Source organism: Nothoprocta perdicaria, unplaced genomic scaffold (genome assembly GCF_003342845.1).
Source record: "Nothoprocta perdicaria isolate Ctin4 unplaced genomic scaffold, notPer1 scaffold_477, whole genome shotgun sequence".
In the NCBI taxonomy this organism is placed as follows: domain Eukaryota; kingdom Metazoa; phylum Chordata; class Aves; order Tinamiformes; family Tinamidae; genus Nothoprocta; species Nothoprocta perdicaria.
The window spans coordinates 39611-53309 of NW_020455729.1; the positions used below are offsets into that span (position 1 = coordinate 39611).

At 43.2% G+C, this 13699-nt stretch overlaps 1 protein-coding gene across 3 annotated transcripts in view; it reads left to right on the forward strand.

Moving 5' to 3' along the window:
- Positions 1–761: 761 nt before the first annotated feature.
- The window catches only part of GOLGB1 (golgin B1), a 42316-nt gene continuing 29378 nt past the window's right edge, over positions 762–13699 (forward strand). For 2 of the 3 annotated variants that reach the window (XM_026047101.1, XM_026047102.1), the window contains exons 1-7: positions 762–795; positions 4528–4624; positions 5243–5395; positions 6165–6317; positions 11634–11792; positions 12272–12391; positions 12815–12928. In XM_026047101.1, coding sequence (XP_025902886.1) covers positions 4535–4624; positions 5243–5395; positions 6165–6317; positions 11634–11792; positions 12272–12391; positions 12815–12928 — 789 coding nt within the window. In that variant the 5' untranslated portion in view covers positions 762–795; positions 4528–4534. Of the gene's footprint in view, positions 796–4527; positions 4625–5213; positions 5396–6164; positions 6318–11633; positions 11793–12271; positions 12392–12814; positions 12929–13699 lie in introns of those variants that run through there. The other variant, XM_026047103.1, reaches the window with a different exon arrangement.

The window sequence follows — 13699 nt, forward strand, 5'->3', positions numbered from 1 at the left end:
GACCTTTTGTTAAGACTCGCTCCAACAGTTAGATGTGTTCCTCATACATGTGCTAAGAAGCAGTCTAGTCTCTTCAAAACAGGCAATAGGGAATAACACATAAAAGCTGAAGTCAGAAATGTTTTCATCGGGAGCTGGGCAGAAACATCCGCTCCTTTGGTCTACAACATGTGTCACGGAACAGCGAATTAATTCTTCGTCTGACCACATCTTGCTGCAAAGCACAAGTTATTCACATTCTGCACTGGATGCTGCATGAACCACTTGGTCCCCAAAGCACGGGACTTCGGCTGAAAGGAAAAACTGCTGCTAGTGAAGCCGGGGCGCGGAGGGGAGCGGCCTGGGGGCGGAGCCAGCCACCTGGGGGCCGGGCCACCCTTATTGGGCGGAGCCATCAGTCTAGGGGTGGGGCCAGCATTGTGGGGGCGGGGCTGGGCGTGAGGCCGCCCGGGTCAAAGCACGACCCAACCACGGCCTCGTGAGCGGCCCGCACCGTGGCTGGGCAGCCCTTCCTGATTGGCTGCTTCCATGTTATTGGGCGGGTCCCAAAGCACTATGCGTGATTGGTGGTTTCGCGCCATGTGTCAGTCTACCTGCGGCGCAGGGACCGCTGCCGCGTCACGATTAGCTGCTCGGCACGTCCATCTCTGCGGCGCTGCAGCTGACTGGCCCTCCCCGAAAGGAGGCGGGCTGTGGCTGAGGGCGGAAGTGGCGGCAGCGTGTTCCGCTGCTGAGGTGGCTGGGGGCGGTGCTGTCGTGGCGGGGCTGGCGCCGCTGTTCGCGGGCGCGCGGCAGGTCGGTCGGTCGGTCGGTCGGTCGGTCGGTCGGTCCTCACGCGGCGGCCCCGTGCGGGGGGCGCGGAGCCGGGGGGCGGGCGGGCCGGGGGGCGCGGAGCCGGGGGCGGCGGCGGCGGCGGCGGCGGCTCTCCCCTCCGCTGTCCTTCCTCAGTCCGCGGTGTCAGCCCGGGCCGTGACTGCCGTGCCCGGGGGGGCGGCGCGGGGGCTGCAGCGGCCTCCCCTTCGCGGCCGGAGGTGCCGATCGCGCCTTGGGGCCGCGGCAGAGGGCAGCGCCGGTAAAGGTCTGTGCGTCCCCGCGATCCCCGTGGGAGCACCCGACGCTGCTGTGCAGCCGTGGGGCCTTCAGCCCCTGTTTGCCACCCAAAGACAAAACAGAGCCAAGCGTAGAGGTGGTGGTCAAGAAATGCTGTGATAGAGCCGATTTCTCAGAGATGGAGCTGCCCTCTAGGAATAAAAACACATCAGTTTACGCCCCAGTTGTTCTTGATTGAATGGAAGAGACCTAGACTTTTGGGATCAATAGAGGAAAATATATTTGTGTAGAGGTGGCAGTGTCAGGAACGCTCCTCGAACTGCAGCCTTAATGCTGAAGGGAAGGCCTCATGGGTGCAAGCCTGTTAGTCATGGGAATGTTTAGCAAAGCTTTATTTTCAGGTGAAATTATAAGACGTACCAAATGGGCTTAAAACATAGAATGCTATTCCTTGTGTGTCCTGCTGTTAATCCCAGAAATGAAAATCTGTACCAAAGTCGTGCGGATGTGGGTGTGATCCTGGAGGAGCGACGTAGTTGTCTCTGCCAGCTGTACTGTGTGTTTATTGGGGTGAGGCAGCAGAGCACAGAATAACCCCTGTCCTTTCGTGTTTACTTCCTTCTGCTCACAAGGAAATGGTCCGACACTGTAGATTGCTTTCTTGATCTCAACTCGGAAGTAAAAGCAAAATGCAAGTTTTCTGGTAATCCAGTCCTGAGCCCGTGAGGCTGGTGAAGACAGCTACCACCTTGTGCCCTGACTGCCAGCTTTGTAATGATATTTAGAGCAGTGTTATCTCTGCTCCTAGGGTTCAGTATTACAGTCATGAAGCTGCAGTGCGATTTGTAAATTGGATCTTTATGCTGGATTATGTAATTTCTGTGGTTCCATTGCTAATGGAGGGATAAAAATATGCGGTGCCTCCAGATCACTGGAAAAAGGCATCTCCAAACTATTTTGGTGCTTCGACCAAACAAATTTCTTGTTTCATCTGGATTCACCCTTAGATGAGTGATCTTGTTGCAGGTCAGATGGTAAAGTGGCATGCCATTTATGCATTTGGCACCAGTTTCCAATCAATTTCCTGTTTTGTTTTGTTTTTCCCTGCTATTTCGTGTCAGCCCAAAGACTTGATTTGTGTTTTTGGACAGATTGCTAGACTTTTTAATATGTATTTATTTGTTTGAAAAATGGAATTTTACAAAATGGAGTAGTGTTTTGTCCTTCTATCATATCTTTCTCAAACTGTGAAATTTTGTTGCAAGGGTTCTCTCTTTCCTGTCAGTTTGTACAGGGCTACAACGCCTTAATCTTAATTGGGTTCTCTAAGCTTATTATTTTATATAGTGTTTAAGGACATCATTGTGAAAATTAGTCTTGCACAAAAAGACTTCTTTTTTGACTCACTTTAACAGACTGTAAAAGACCGAGGTCTGAGTTATTAAAGTCCATTATCTGTGGAAATAGGTCCAGGCAGACAGAGGCTGCTAGTATGTTATTTCATTACGTCACGTTATTGTTTTGTTTCACGTCATCTCTCAACCATGTCTTGTTCGTACCTGTTTGTACCTTTGAGAAGCTAAGGGCTAATACATTATTGGAAGATCAGACACATCCTGTTCAAGTCTTGGTCATGGGCAGAAAGAAATGTTTTTGTTTTTTGATTAGTTGGTTTCTAAAATGTGGTTTTGCCACTGCCAGGGCAGCAGGGCCTGGTTGTTGCTAGAGCATTGGGAGCACTGTGAAGTAGAGCTTTTCACTGGAACATTCTTGGTTTATAAAACTGTAATCACTATTAGTCTTTCAATTAAATAGTGACTCCTAGTCTTGAAAATCAGTCTTTCAATATCACCAACTTGATGAATAGTTAATATGGAGGAAGATATTTTTCTAGTAATTGTAAACCCTCTGTTACTTCAGAGTTTGTTGCCTCGGTGTGATCCAGGTGAGCAGACAGACAAGTACTAATAGCTCTTCACTGTTCATTACATTGATGTAGGACATGTACCATCCCAGCTTGGTGAGTGTCCTTCTCCCATAGCTTCACCCTCTAGGGTCGTTTGTGGGGGAAGCTGTTGGAGGCCTGGCGTCTTGCCTCACGTTTCCTCACTTCACTGAACGCTTCTCAGGTGTTTTATTCTGCAAGCTGCGGAGACCAAGGGTTTCTGCATATATTGTGACAAATCAGGGCATGCCCCTACCAGAGAAATCTTGTGTGTGGGTATTTAATGCAAATAATTGTGGTTGTAACAGTCCCAGAGAGTATTGTATAGAATGGAGAATAGTTTGATTCTTCCTTTCTAGTTGGATAAATTGTCTCCCTCTTCCTCTTTTTTCCCCCCGTGTGTATACACAATAACACTTTACACTGTGATATTTTCTGCTTCTGTAAAATTGGGTGGTTGAAAGGTGGGGCTGTTACACCATTAATTATTGTTCTCTCTATTGTTAATATTTATACACTTGAACTGAAGGTGTCAGAGGAAAGATTTGCTAACTAAGAGAAAGGAAGTCAGGAATGAACTGATTGTTGTAGCCAGTTTTATAAGCCTCCTTCCCTAAACAGAGACAATCTGTCCATATTAAAAGATTTCATTTGATGGAGGTGTTCCTAAATACATTAAGCTGCCGATTAATTGTTTTGAGTTAAACTTGAGCTTGTATCTAGTGTGAGTTAGTATAGTTTCAGTCTGTACTGCTGGAGCTGCTTTTATGTTTGTAGAAGCATCCCATTTTCCAGGTGGCTGATGAAGAATTTAGTCTGCTAGTCTTCCCAAAATGGGGTCAATACTATCTGGGATAGCACTGCTGCTTTTTCCTTGTCCTTCAGCTGCCTAGGTCAGTTTGCCTTCTGAGCTTCAAGGAAAGGAAAAGTTGCTCCGCTAAAGAGTGACAGGTCTGCTGAGCAGATAGGGAGCATTTGCCATCTCCAGACTACACCCCAGTGCAGAGATCCAGTCTTGTTACGTATGTAGAATGCAGGGATCTCCTAATAAATGTTTGTGTTTAGGAGAGATTCAACTGAGTCCACTACTTCTACTGCTTGTTACCTGAAAACTTCTCTTTAGGCCATGTTGGAGTGTATATGTTTTTAGACCATTTACAGGCCATGTTGGAGTGTATATTTTTTTTCAATAGACTTTACAGACTGCAGCTCTGCAATATCATTGTTAAGGATATTGCAAGTCAACTATGAGGGTAACTTGAAATCTAGTATAAACATCTGTTTGCAATCATACCTTTGCTAATGTATTATGTATCTTGTTTCTTAGAAATATATCCTCCACTTATGTATTCGAAGAGTCTGTTCTTAGATGATCATTTATTTATTCTTGAGATTTTTCTTTGTCAACAGAGGAGATTTTTCCCTTTAAGCTTGTTCTCCTCCAAAACATTAGGAGTCAGTGTGAAGAGTAACTTCCTTTTTGTAGAAGTTCTGATTCTAACTGTATTGTGATTCTTTTTGTTTTGTTTCAGGCTCAAGATGCTGAGCCGTTTATCAGGTTTAGCAAATACTGTTTTACAAGAGCTATCAGGTGATGGAGCAGATGCAGTTATTGAATCCTCTACCACAGTAAGTATCTTTTGGAAAGACATTCAGATTATACTGAGATTTGTTTGTGTTATGGAAGTCATTTGACTGCAACGGGAATTGTTTTCTGTTTCTTCATGGCTGAGAACTGGGCTGAACTATTGTTTCCTGCACCTGATCTCATTTGTAAGTCAGCACTTCTGCAGGACAGACTATAGTCTGTTTAGTTTCCACATCTCAAGGTGATTTGCGAAAGGAAATCAGAGTTATAGTGAGGAAATAACTAGTGATTCCATTTATTTTAAAGGGAAGCTGTGAGCAATTGGGGAACGTGCTGAATCTGGGACTGCTTGTCACTCTTTCATGCTTAAGGCAGTGGATAGCCTATAAGCAGTAGAATATCCGTTACGCCATTCACTTTAAATTTACTGACATTATGTTACAGCAAAAGTACTTTTTTCTGTATTTTTTTCAAGAGCATCCTGAACTTACCTCCTGATTCCACCCAAATGGTAGTCGTTCTGTAGGGCAGATAAAATGTTTACAAGGGACAAGAGCACAGCCCTTGAAAGTGGAGCTGAGTATACCACATGAATGCTATGCCACGGTCTGTTTATATTTTTTCCTCCAGAGCACTCATTACTCATTTCACTATTTGAGGTACAAGTTTTAGAACCAGGAACAGAAATCATGGAGGAGACACCTGAGGACATGCTAGAGCGCCTAGCTCAAACAGAAAAACTAGTTGTCCAGCTGAAGGATTTGGTACGAGAAAAGGATTCTCTGCTCCAGCAAAAAGAAACTGTACTCAAGGTAACTTTTGTTGTTCCTGGACCTCTGATGGAGTGAGATGGTTGTACAGCTTTCCATGGACTCCAGTGTGTTGTTTCCTTTGAGCTTTATAGACAGCTACGCTACCAAATGCATGGGTTCCAGAGAATGATTGAGACCCAAAGCCAAGAGATGTAGGATGGTTTTTGTCCACTCTGATTATGGGTAGTTCCAGTACTATTACCTCCATATTATGCAGCATTTTTGTCTGAGCTCCTGTAGGCCCACACAGAGTCAACCAGCGATAAGGCATACTAGCATCTTCTGTAGGTTCTTCTTTTTCTCTGATTCAGAGTGTCTGAGATAAGTGGGGCTGTACTGCAGTCACCCAGCAGTCCAGTGCTGATCAAAGACATGCATTACATACCCTGGGGCATGAGGTGAGAGACTGTGCAGTTAACTGAGGATGCATATGCCTTCTGAGATAGTGGTGAGGGTCTGCAAAGTAGAGGAATTCAAGTTTAGTTTGTACTGACTAGTAGGAAAGGAATCTGGCTTGAGCTGTCCTCTCAAATTCACTGTTTCTCTTCTAAAGAGAAACAACCGGAGCAAAAGAAGCTGCCTGTTTTGCTGCATGTAGTGGGTGGTTCACAGCAAGCTTGTTTCCTGGACTTTTTACTTGTCCCTCTTAAAGGAGGGACAGGTTTGAACAAAAATGAGTGGACTGTTTCACAAAGTTTTTAACTTCTAATAGTGTTTTCAGGGAGATGGATAGCACTGTAATGTTAAGTACATGTGTCTCCTTTTGCAGGAAGAGCGGGAGGCTGCAGATGCTAAACTGATGAAGCTGAAGCTTCAGGCCAAAGCCAAACTGGCATCTCTGAACAAACGCATTGAGGAGCTGACAGAGAAAGGATCATCGTTGCCTGTGCAGACCTTGTCAGAAGAGCAGATCTGTCCCAAGGTTGGGAGAACGGAGCTATGGGAAAGATGTTAGGCTCTATTAAGATGAATGATGTTAGGCTATATATTAAATGAGGCAGGTAAAAGTGACAGAAGTCCAGACAGATCAAGTGATAAAACTCTCATTTAAAAAAAAAAAAAAATCTCAGGACATTGAATGGTGTTTACTGTGTTTACTAAACAAAAAAAAAGATGAGGTATGTTAGAAGCATTAAAAAAAAAAGATTAAAAGATTATAGGAAATATTAAAAGAGTGAATGTTTAGGGGTGAAGTATAGATGAGATGTACTACTAGTAGAGTAGAGATTATTCTTAGAACTCCTAATATTGATTGATGTCACAATCATGGAAACTTGCTATTATAAACTGAATTACAATAATCTTGGAAATAGTTTTCAGTTCAAAGGAGACTTGTTTTCTATACAAGAATTGCATGATCTCAAAGACTGGCTCATTATAAATATGGGATGAAACTTACTAAGTGCAAGGTCAGCCACTTGTATGCTATTGTATACTGTGTATTATGCATATCTGGGAAAAAATATTCAAGATGGTTTGTCTGCAGAGGACAGTGAAGGCTCTGGAGGTTGTGTAGCTCTGTCACTCAACATTACTGTCCTGTTGCTGAAGGTTTGTGTAGCTTATATGTAGCATGTACAGGTCTGTTATGTTACTTTGTGTAGGCTTTCTTTTATGTACTAATGACTATTCTTACTTTAAAATTCAAATTCATCATTTAAAAAAAAAAAAAACCTAAAATATGATCTTGCTATACTAGTTGATCCCTGCATCAGTGCACTGTACATTTAAAAAAGACCTACCTTTTATGCAAGGTGAACAGTTGTCTTCCAGCTATTGTACCAAGAGTGGCAAGGCTCCGCATGGATTGTTGTCATGTTCTATTTGCTTGGAGTCGGGAAAGATGAATGTTGAGCAGCAAAATAACTTCTATTCCCCAGTCCTCTTAACTGCTTTTACTAGGCACTCGGAATAGCTTGGCTGCTTAGCCAACATAGGCTGAGAGGAAATATAATTTTCTTCTGTAACTATATCTCTATATAAGTATACTATGTATATGTAACTATACATCAAGGCTGTAGAAAAATTGTTGAAGTGAAAGGGCAGAATAACGGGTGAAAAAATAGTTCTAAGTTTTTTTTATGAAGGAAAATTATTTAGAAAAAGTTTATAAACGGAGGAATGAGGTCTTGGTACAGGCTCCAGTGAAAATGCTGTGGACCGGAGTATGATTACTTGCAATATTACACATTGTATTTGACCTGCAAAGCAGTTAGATATAAACTTGTATAGTTGAACTTGCTGGGGAGCTGTGTATTCCTTTGTTAGTTTTTATTTATTTCCCCAAGTAGATATTGGGTTGAGGAGCAGTCAGCATGGATTCACCAAGGGGAAGTCATGTCTGACGAACCTCATAGCCTTCTATGATGGGGTGACAGGCTGGCTGGACGAGGGGAGAGCCGTGGATGTTGTCTACCTTGACTTCAGCAAGGCTTTTGACACCGTCTCCCATAATATCCTCATACGGAAGCTCGGGAGAGTGGACTAGACGAGTACACGGTGCGGTGGATCGAGGGCTGGCTGGATGGCAGAGCTCAGAGGGTGGTSATAAATGGGGCCGAGTCCAGTTGGAGGCCTGTGGCCAGTGGTGTCCCCCAGGGGTCAGTGCTGGGCCCAGCGCTGTTCAACTTGTTTATCAATGACCTGGACGAGGGCACGGAATGCACCCTGAGCAAGTTTGCAGATGACACCAAGCTGGGTGGAGTGGCCGACACTCCGGAGGGCTGCGCTGCCATCCAGAGGGACCTGGACAGGCTGGAGAGTTGGGCAGAGAGGAACCTCATGAGGTTCAATAAGGACAAGTGCAGGGTCCTGCACCTGGGGAGGAATAACCCCAGGCATCATACAGATTAGGGGTCGACCTGCTGGAGAGCAGCTCCACGGAGAGGGACCTGGGAGTCCTGGTTGACACCAAGTTAACCATGAGTGAGCAGTGTGCCCTCGTGGCCAAGAAGGCCAATGGGATCCTGGCTGCATCAGGAGGAGTGTTGCCAGCAGGTCAAGGGAGGTGATTCTGCCCCTCTACTCAGCTCTGGTGAGGCCGCAGCTGGAGTACTGTGTGCAGTTCTGGGCACCCCACTATAGGAAGGAAGTGGAGCTTCTCGAGAGGGTCCAGAGAAGGGCAACCAGGATGATTAAGGGAATGGAACATCTCTCGTATGAGGAGAGGCTGAGTGAGCTGGGCCTGTTTTCTCTGGAGAAGAGAAGGCTCAGAGGGGATATGATTAATGTGTATAAGTTCAGGAAAGGAGAATGCAGGGAGGAAGGGGACAGGCTGTTTTCAGTGGTGGCCAGCGACAGGACGAGGGGTAATGGCCATAAGTTGAAACACAGGAGGTTCCGTCTGCAGGTGAGGAGGAACTTCTTCACTGTGAGGGTGACAGAGCCCTGGCCCAGGCTGCCCAGGGAGGCTGGGGAGTCTCCTACTCTGGAGGTCTTCAAAACCCGCCTGGATGCCACCCTGTGCCACATGTTCTAGGTGTGCCTACTGGAGCGGGAAGGTTGGACTAGATGATCTCCAGAGGTCCCTTACAACCTTGAATATTCTGTGATTCTGTGATATTGCCTGTAGTAATGGTGATATTTGTATTTCCTAGACAAATATCCTTTAATTTGAAGAAAAAAATGTTTTAAATTATGGTTAGATGTTGTGCTGAGGTATTGGCTATTACTTGTTCCTTTTGATAATCAAGAGGAATAAAAAGAGCAAAGAGGCTTTTCTTCTCTCTGATTTTTCTTTCTGTTTTTCACTTCCTACATAGGAAGGCTGTATTTTGAGAATCTGACATTATTACTTTTGGACCTTAAGAGTGCCTCATTTTCAAGGGAATCGATATATTAGCCTAATCTTGTGATTAACTAATAGACATTCATATGCAGAACAATTAAGATTCTCTTAATTGTGGGTAAATGCAAATTACATGTAAGATATGATAGCTTATAGCTCATGGGAAAACATGGCATTTGAAAGCTTGAGCTCTAGGAAGTCTGAGGCTGTGCTCCTGTCTTTAATTGGGGTACTTCTTATATTGCCAAGGGTGCAAGGACTTGATCTTGATCACAGGCTTTTCCAAATCCTACTGTAAATATAAATCCTGAAAACTAATCTGAAGTAAACACACTAATCCACCCTCCTTTCCCACCCAGCACCTGCTTTGCCTCAGCCTTAGAAATCATTTGTATGCCTTGCTTCTGGAAAGCTTCCTTGGATTTCTTTTGATCCCTGCTCTTCGCCCTGCCCTGTGCTACCTCTGAATTTAAGTGCAATTATTTCTTTGTCTGTTTACTCTACCAACTTCTAAAGCCCTTTTCTGTAGGTGACATCTTTGAAGAAGAGTAGCTTCTTATTCATCATATTACACTAACATATCCTTATAGATGCCCTTATAAATTTTCAGAGTGGTTTTAAAGTACTTCAGCACTCTCTAGCTTTCATATGTCATTAGTGATACTCACGCAATACCTCTTGCAAGGAATAGGAAAGAGATGCATTTTATATAAATTTAGTCAAAAGTCCTCTGCACTAATGGCTAGAGGAATTTGGGAGTGCTGACACAGTAGCAATGGAAGACTCTTTCATACTTCTCAGTGACCACGATGGTTTGCTGGACTTGATATACGACAGTATGTTGTGTAAAAGTGTGGTATTAAAGAATTGCCTGCCTTATGTATACCTTTATACGAGATATAAAGAGGCTGCACGTATGCCCAAGTAGATGTTTGGAAATCTGCAAACATACTTTATGAGGAAAGGTGGTCTGAATTTAAGCAGAGAATTTTAGTACCTTGGAGTAGAACTGATGATTACTTGACATGTTTCCTTTTTCTATCAGATTCATTGCTGTAAATCCCTGTATTCTAAACAGTTATTTTCCATAGGCATTTTTGTAGTTTAGAATGTTTAATATCAATCTCATTTTGCTAACTGTCCCTTGGTGAATATTCTTCTGCTAGTAACTAACAAATATTTTATTTCCAATATTAGAGAAATTAGTGAAATTAAGTCTCACAAATCGTCAGTCATATTTTTGATAATGTTATTATATTTGCCTTAGCAATGTGATTTAGCTTGAGTTATGTGATAAAGTGAACAATCATGGGTAATTAGCCATTCCAAAGTGACTTGAATAAATGTTGGTGAATCACTTGCATATTTAGTGCGGTCATCTTGCACACACCTAGACAGAAATAGGGAAATTAGGAAATTAGGTTAGGCTAGCTTCATTTTTAAGAAACAAAATTTGTGCTGCCATCCAGAGGGACCTAGGCAGGCTGGAGAGTTGGGCAGAGAGGAACCTCATGACGTTCAACAAGGACAAGTGCAGGGTCCTGCACCTGGGGAGGAATAACCCCAGGCATCATACAGATTGGGGTTGACCTGCTGGAGAGCAGCTCTGCAGAGAGGGACCTGGGAGCCCTGGTTGACAAGTTAACCATGAGCCATCAGTGCCCTCATGGCTAAGGAGGCCAATGGGCTCCTGGCTGCATCAGGAGGACGTTGCCAGCAGGTCAAGGGAGAGGATCCTGTCCCTCAGCTCAGCTCTGGTGAGGCTGCCCCTGGAGCACTGGGTGCAGTTCTGGGCTCCTCAGAACAAGAGGGATGTGGAGCTTCTAGAGAGGGTCCAGCAGAGAGCGATAAAGATGATTAAGGGACTGGAACATCTCTCTTATGAGGACAGACCGAGTGAGTTGAGCCTGTTTAGCTTGGAGAAGACTGAGAGATCTGATCAATACGTACAAATACCTGAAGGGGGAGCGTAGGGAGGAGGGGGTCAAGCTCTTCTCAGTGGTGGCCAGTGGACAAGGGGTAATGGGTACAAGTTAAAACACAGAAGGTTTCATTCCTCTATGAGGAAGAACTTTGGTGTGAGGGTACCAGAGCCCTGGCACAGGCTGCGCAGGGAGGCTGTGGAGTCTCTTCCTCTGGAGGTCTCCAAAACCCGTCGGGATGTGCCCGGGTGCCCTGTGCTCTGGTGTCCCTGCTGGAGCAGGGAGTTGGACTGGATGATCTCTAGAAGTCCCTTCCAACCTCAACCATTTTGTGATTCTGTGAAAATTAAAGTTAATTGAAAATTAACTTTTAATTTAACTTTATTTGTTAGAAATAAGTATATGAGGAGTTAAGAGCATAGTATGGGGTCATGCCTCCCTCTCCCCTCCACCTTTCTGCTACCCAAATAGCAGGTAATACTGATCAGTTAACTTTAGTGTTACATCCTCCCGTTCTTTCCTTCTGCAGTGTCGGAACAACGAAAATACAGATGAAGGGCTTGTGGAGGAAGCTGCAACACTGAAAAAACAGCTCAGAGAGCAGGAGGAGACTGTTAAGGAACTGAAGGAACAGCTGGCTTTAGCTAAAGTGAATCTGGAAGATGTTGAAAACAAATATGCTACACAGGTATGGAAGAAGAATTTTTTCAGTCATCGCCTGTGTATGTGCATTTTTGTACCACCACTTAGCTCTGCTGACAAAATTCAAGACAGACAGTATTCTGCAAGACATACTGCTGTGTTATATTACATTGGAATTATTATGGAATGATTTTTGTTAATGTTATAGAAGTCAATTTTAAATGTTGGGGTTTTTTTTTTTGAGTAATATGCTACACAACTATAAAACCAAAAGTTTTTATATTTGTGATTATATAATAATTATATTTGTAAATGAATTTTCTAAACCTTTTGCTTTTTGGTCTGAAATATTATCAGTTAGTATGTAGATATTAGTAGAACAAAAATATAATTTTGACCTAGGTAACATGGAGGGCTACCATGCTGAAGACTGCCTGGTGTGCTGTTGCATATTGAAAGCATGCCTTTCTGTAGGCCAAGCTCGTGATATTATCAGTTCTTCTATTTTCTGGCTTATGATTTCAGGTCAGCTCCCTGCAGGAGGTGATTCAAGAGAAAGAAGCTCTCCTAGAGGAGCAGGTTAACCACCAAACTGAATTGCTCAGGACTGTGGTCCAGTCAGATGTGGAAGTGGAGATGCAGCAGGTAGGTTTGGAATATAATCTTTATTCCACATCTTTATGTGGAAGAAGTGCAAATTTACTTTTCTGAAGACACTCTGAGAGATTAGTTTTCAGAAAAGTATCTCAAAAAGAATGAGGAGAGGTGTTTTGATTTTTTTTATTTTTTCTTTCTTCCCACATGCTACTTTAAACTTTCAGAATCCTAACTTGGATCTGCTGACCTTCTATAAACTTTGAGATGATTAAAAGTTAGTTTAGTGCTTCCTTTTTGTGAGACATTGGTGAGTTTTTCTTAATTTACAGTGACTCCAGAACAAATATCAACAAAAATTATTTAGACTGTTAAAGTAAATGGCTTATGAAAAGTAGGTACATGGATGAAAATAGGAAAACTAGGCCTCTTAGATTAGCCTTTTGGGTACTGATATCACACTGTGTCTCACAGAACCTCAGTAGCCTTCAGAGGAAGGTAGAGGAACAAGAAGCAGCCTTGCTAGGAAGGACTCAAGTGGTACAACAGCTGCAGCAGGAATTACATGATGCTGAACAACAAAAGCAGGTATATTTTCTTGTTTTGCTTATTGCCTTACTGTTGTCTATCTTTACTGGTAGGAGGTGACCTTGTCAGTTGCCCAGAAGCAAAGTAGGGATGCCCTCAACTTAAGAGATGAAAACTGTTAATTCTTTAATAGAGGGTAATTTAACCAGTATGGGGAATCTGATGATTCATGGGACTTTGTCTCAAATGTAAGATAATACTCTGATTCAAAGAAGAGAAGGTACATGTTTTAAAAAATATAAACAAACCAAAGCCTAAAATATTAAACTTGATTCTTTCCATTGTTTCATAATGACCACCCAGAGTCTACTTTCTCCAACCACTAATGTGTCCCTATAGCTGTTATACTCCAAATCTTGTTAAGGACCAAGAATCTTGTTATGTACCCACTTCATATGTAAAGCCAAGAATTCGTATAATCAAAATTTTAACAGTATAATCTAAAAAGTCTTGCTAGACCAGATGTAGAGAAGGAAGTAAGGGGCGGGGGAGAGGGCTACTACTACTACACAGAAAAGACTTCAGTAACAGGAACATAGCTAGTGTTGTTGTAGAACGGTAGAAGTAGAAGTGGTTTAGTACACAGTATCTAACAGGTTTGTTTGCAGATATGGGATGAATACGTCTTTTTTTTCCTATTTCACAACTTCTGAAAAAAAAATCCCCCTTTATTTCAAAAAGACTCATATGCTTAACAATCTCATGGACAGTTCAGGATATGAACATCAAGATTATTTTTCCTAGAAAAGTGGTAGTTCTTAATACTAACAC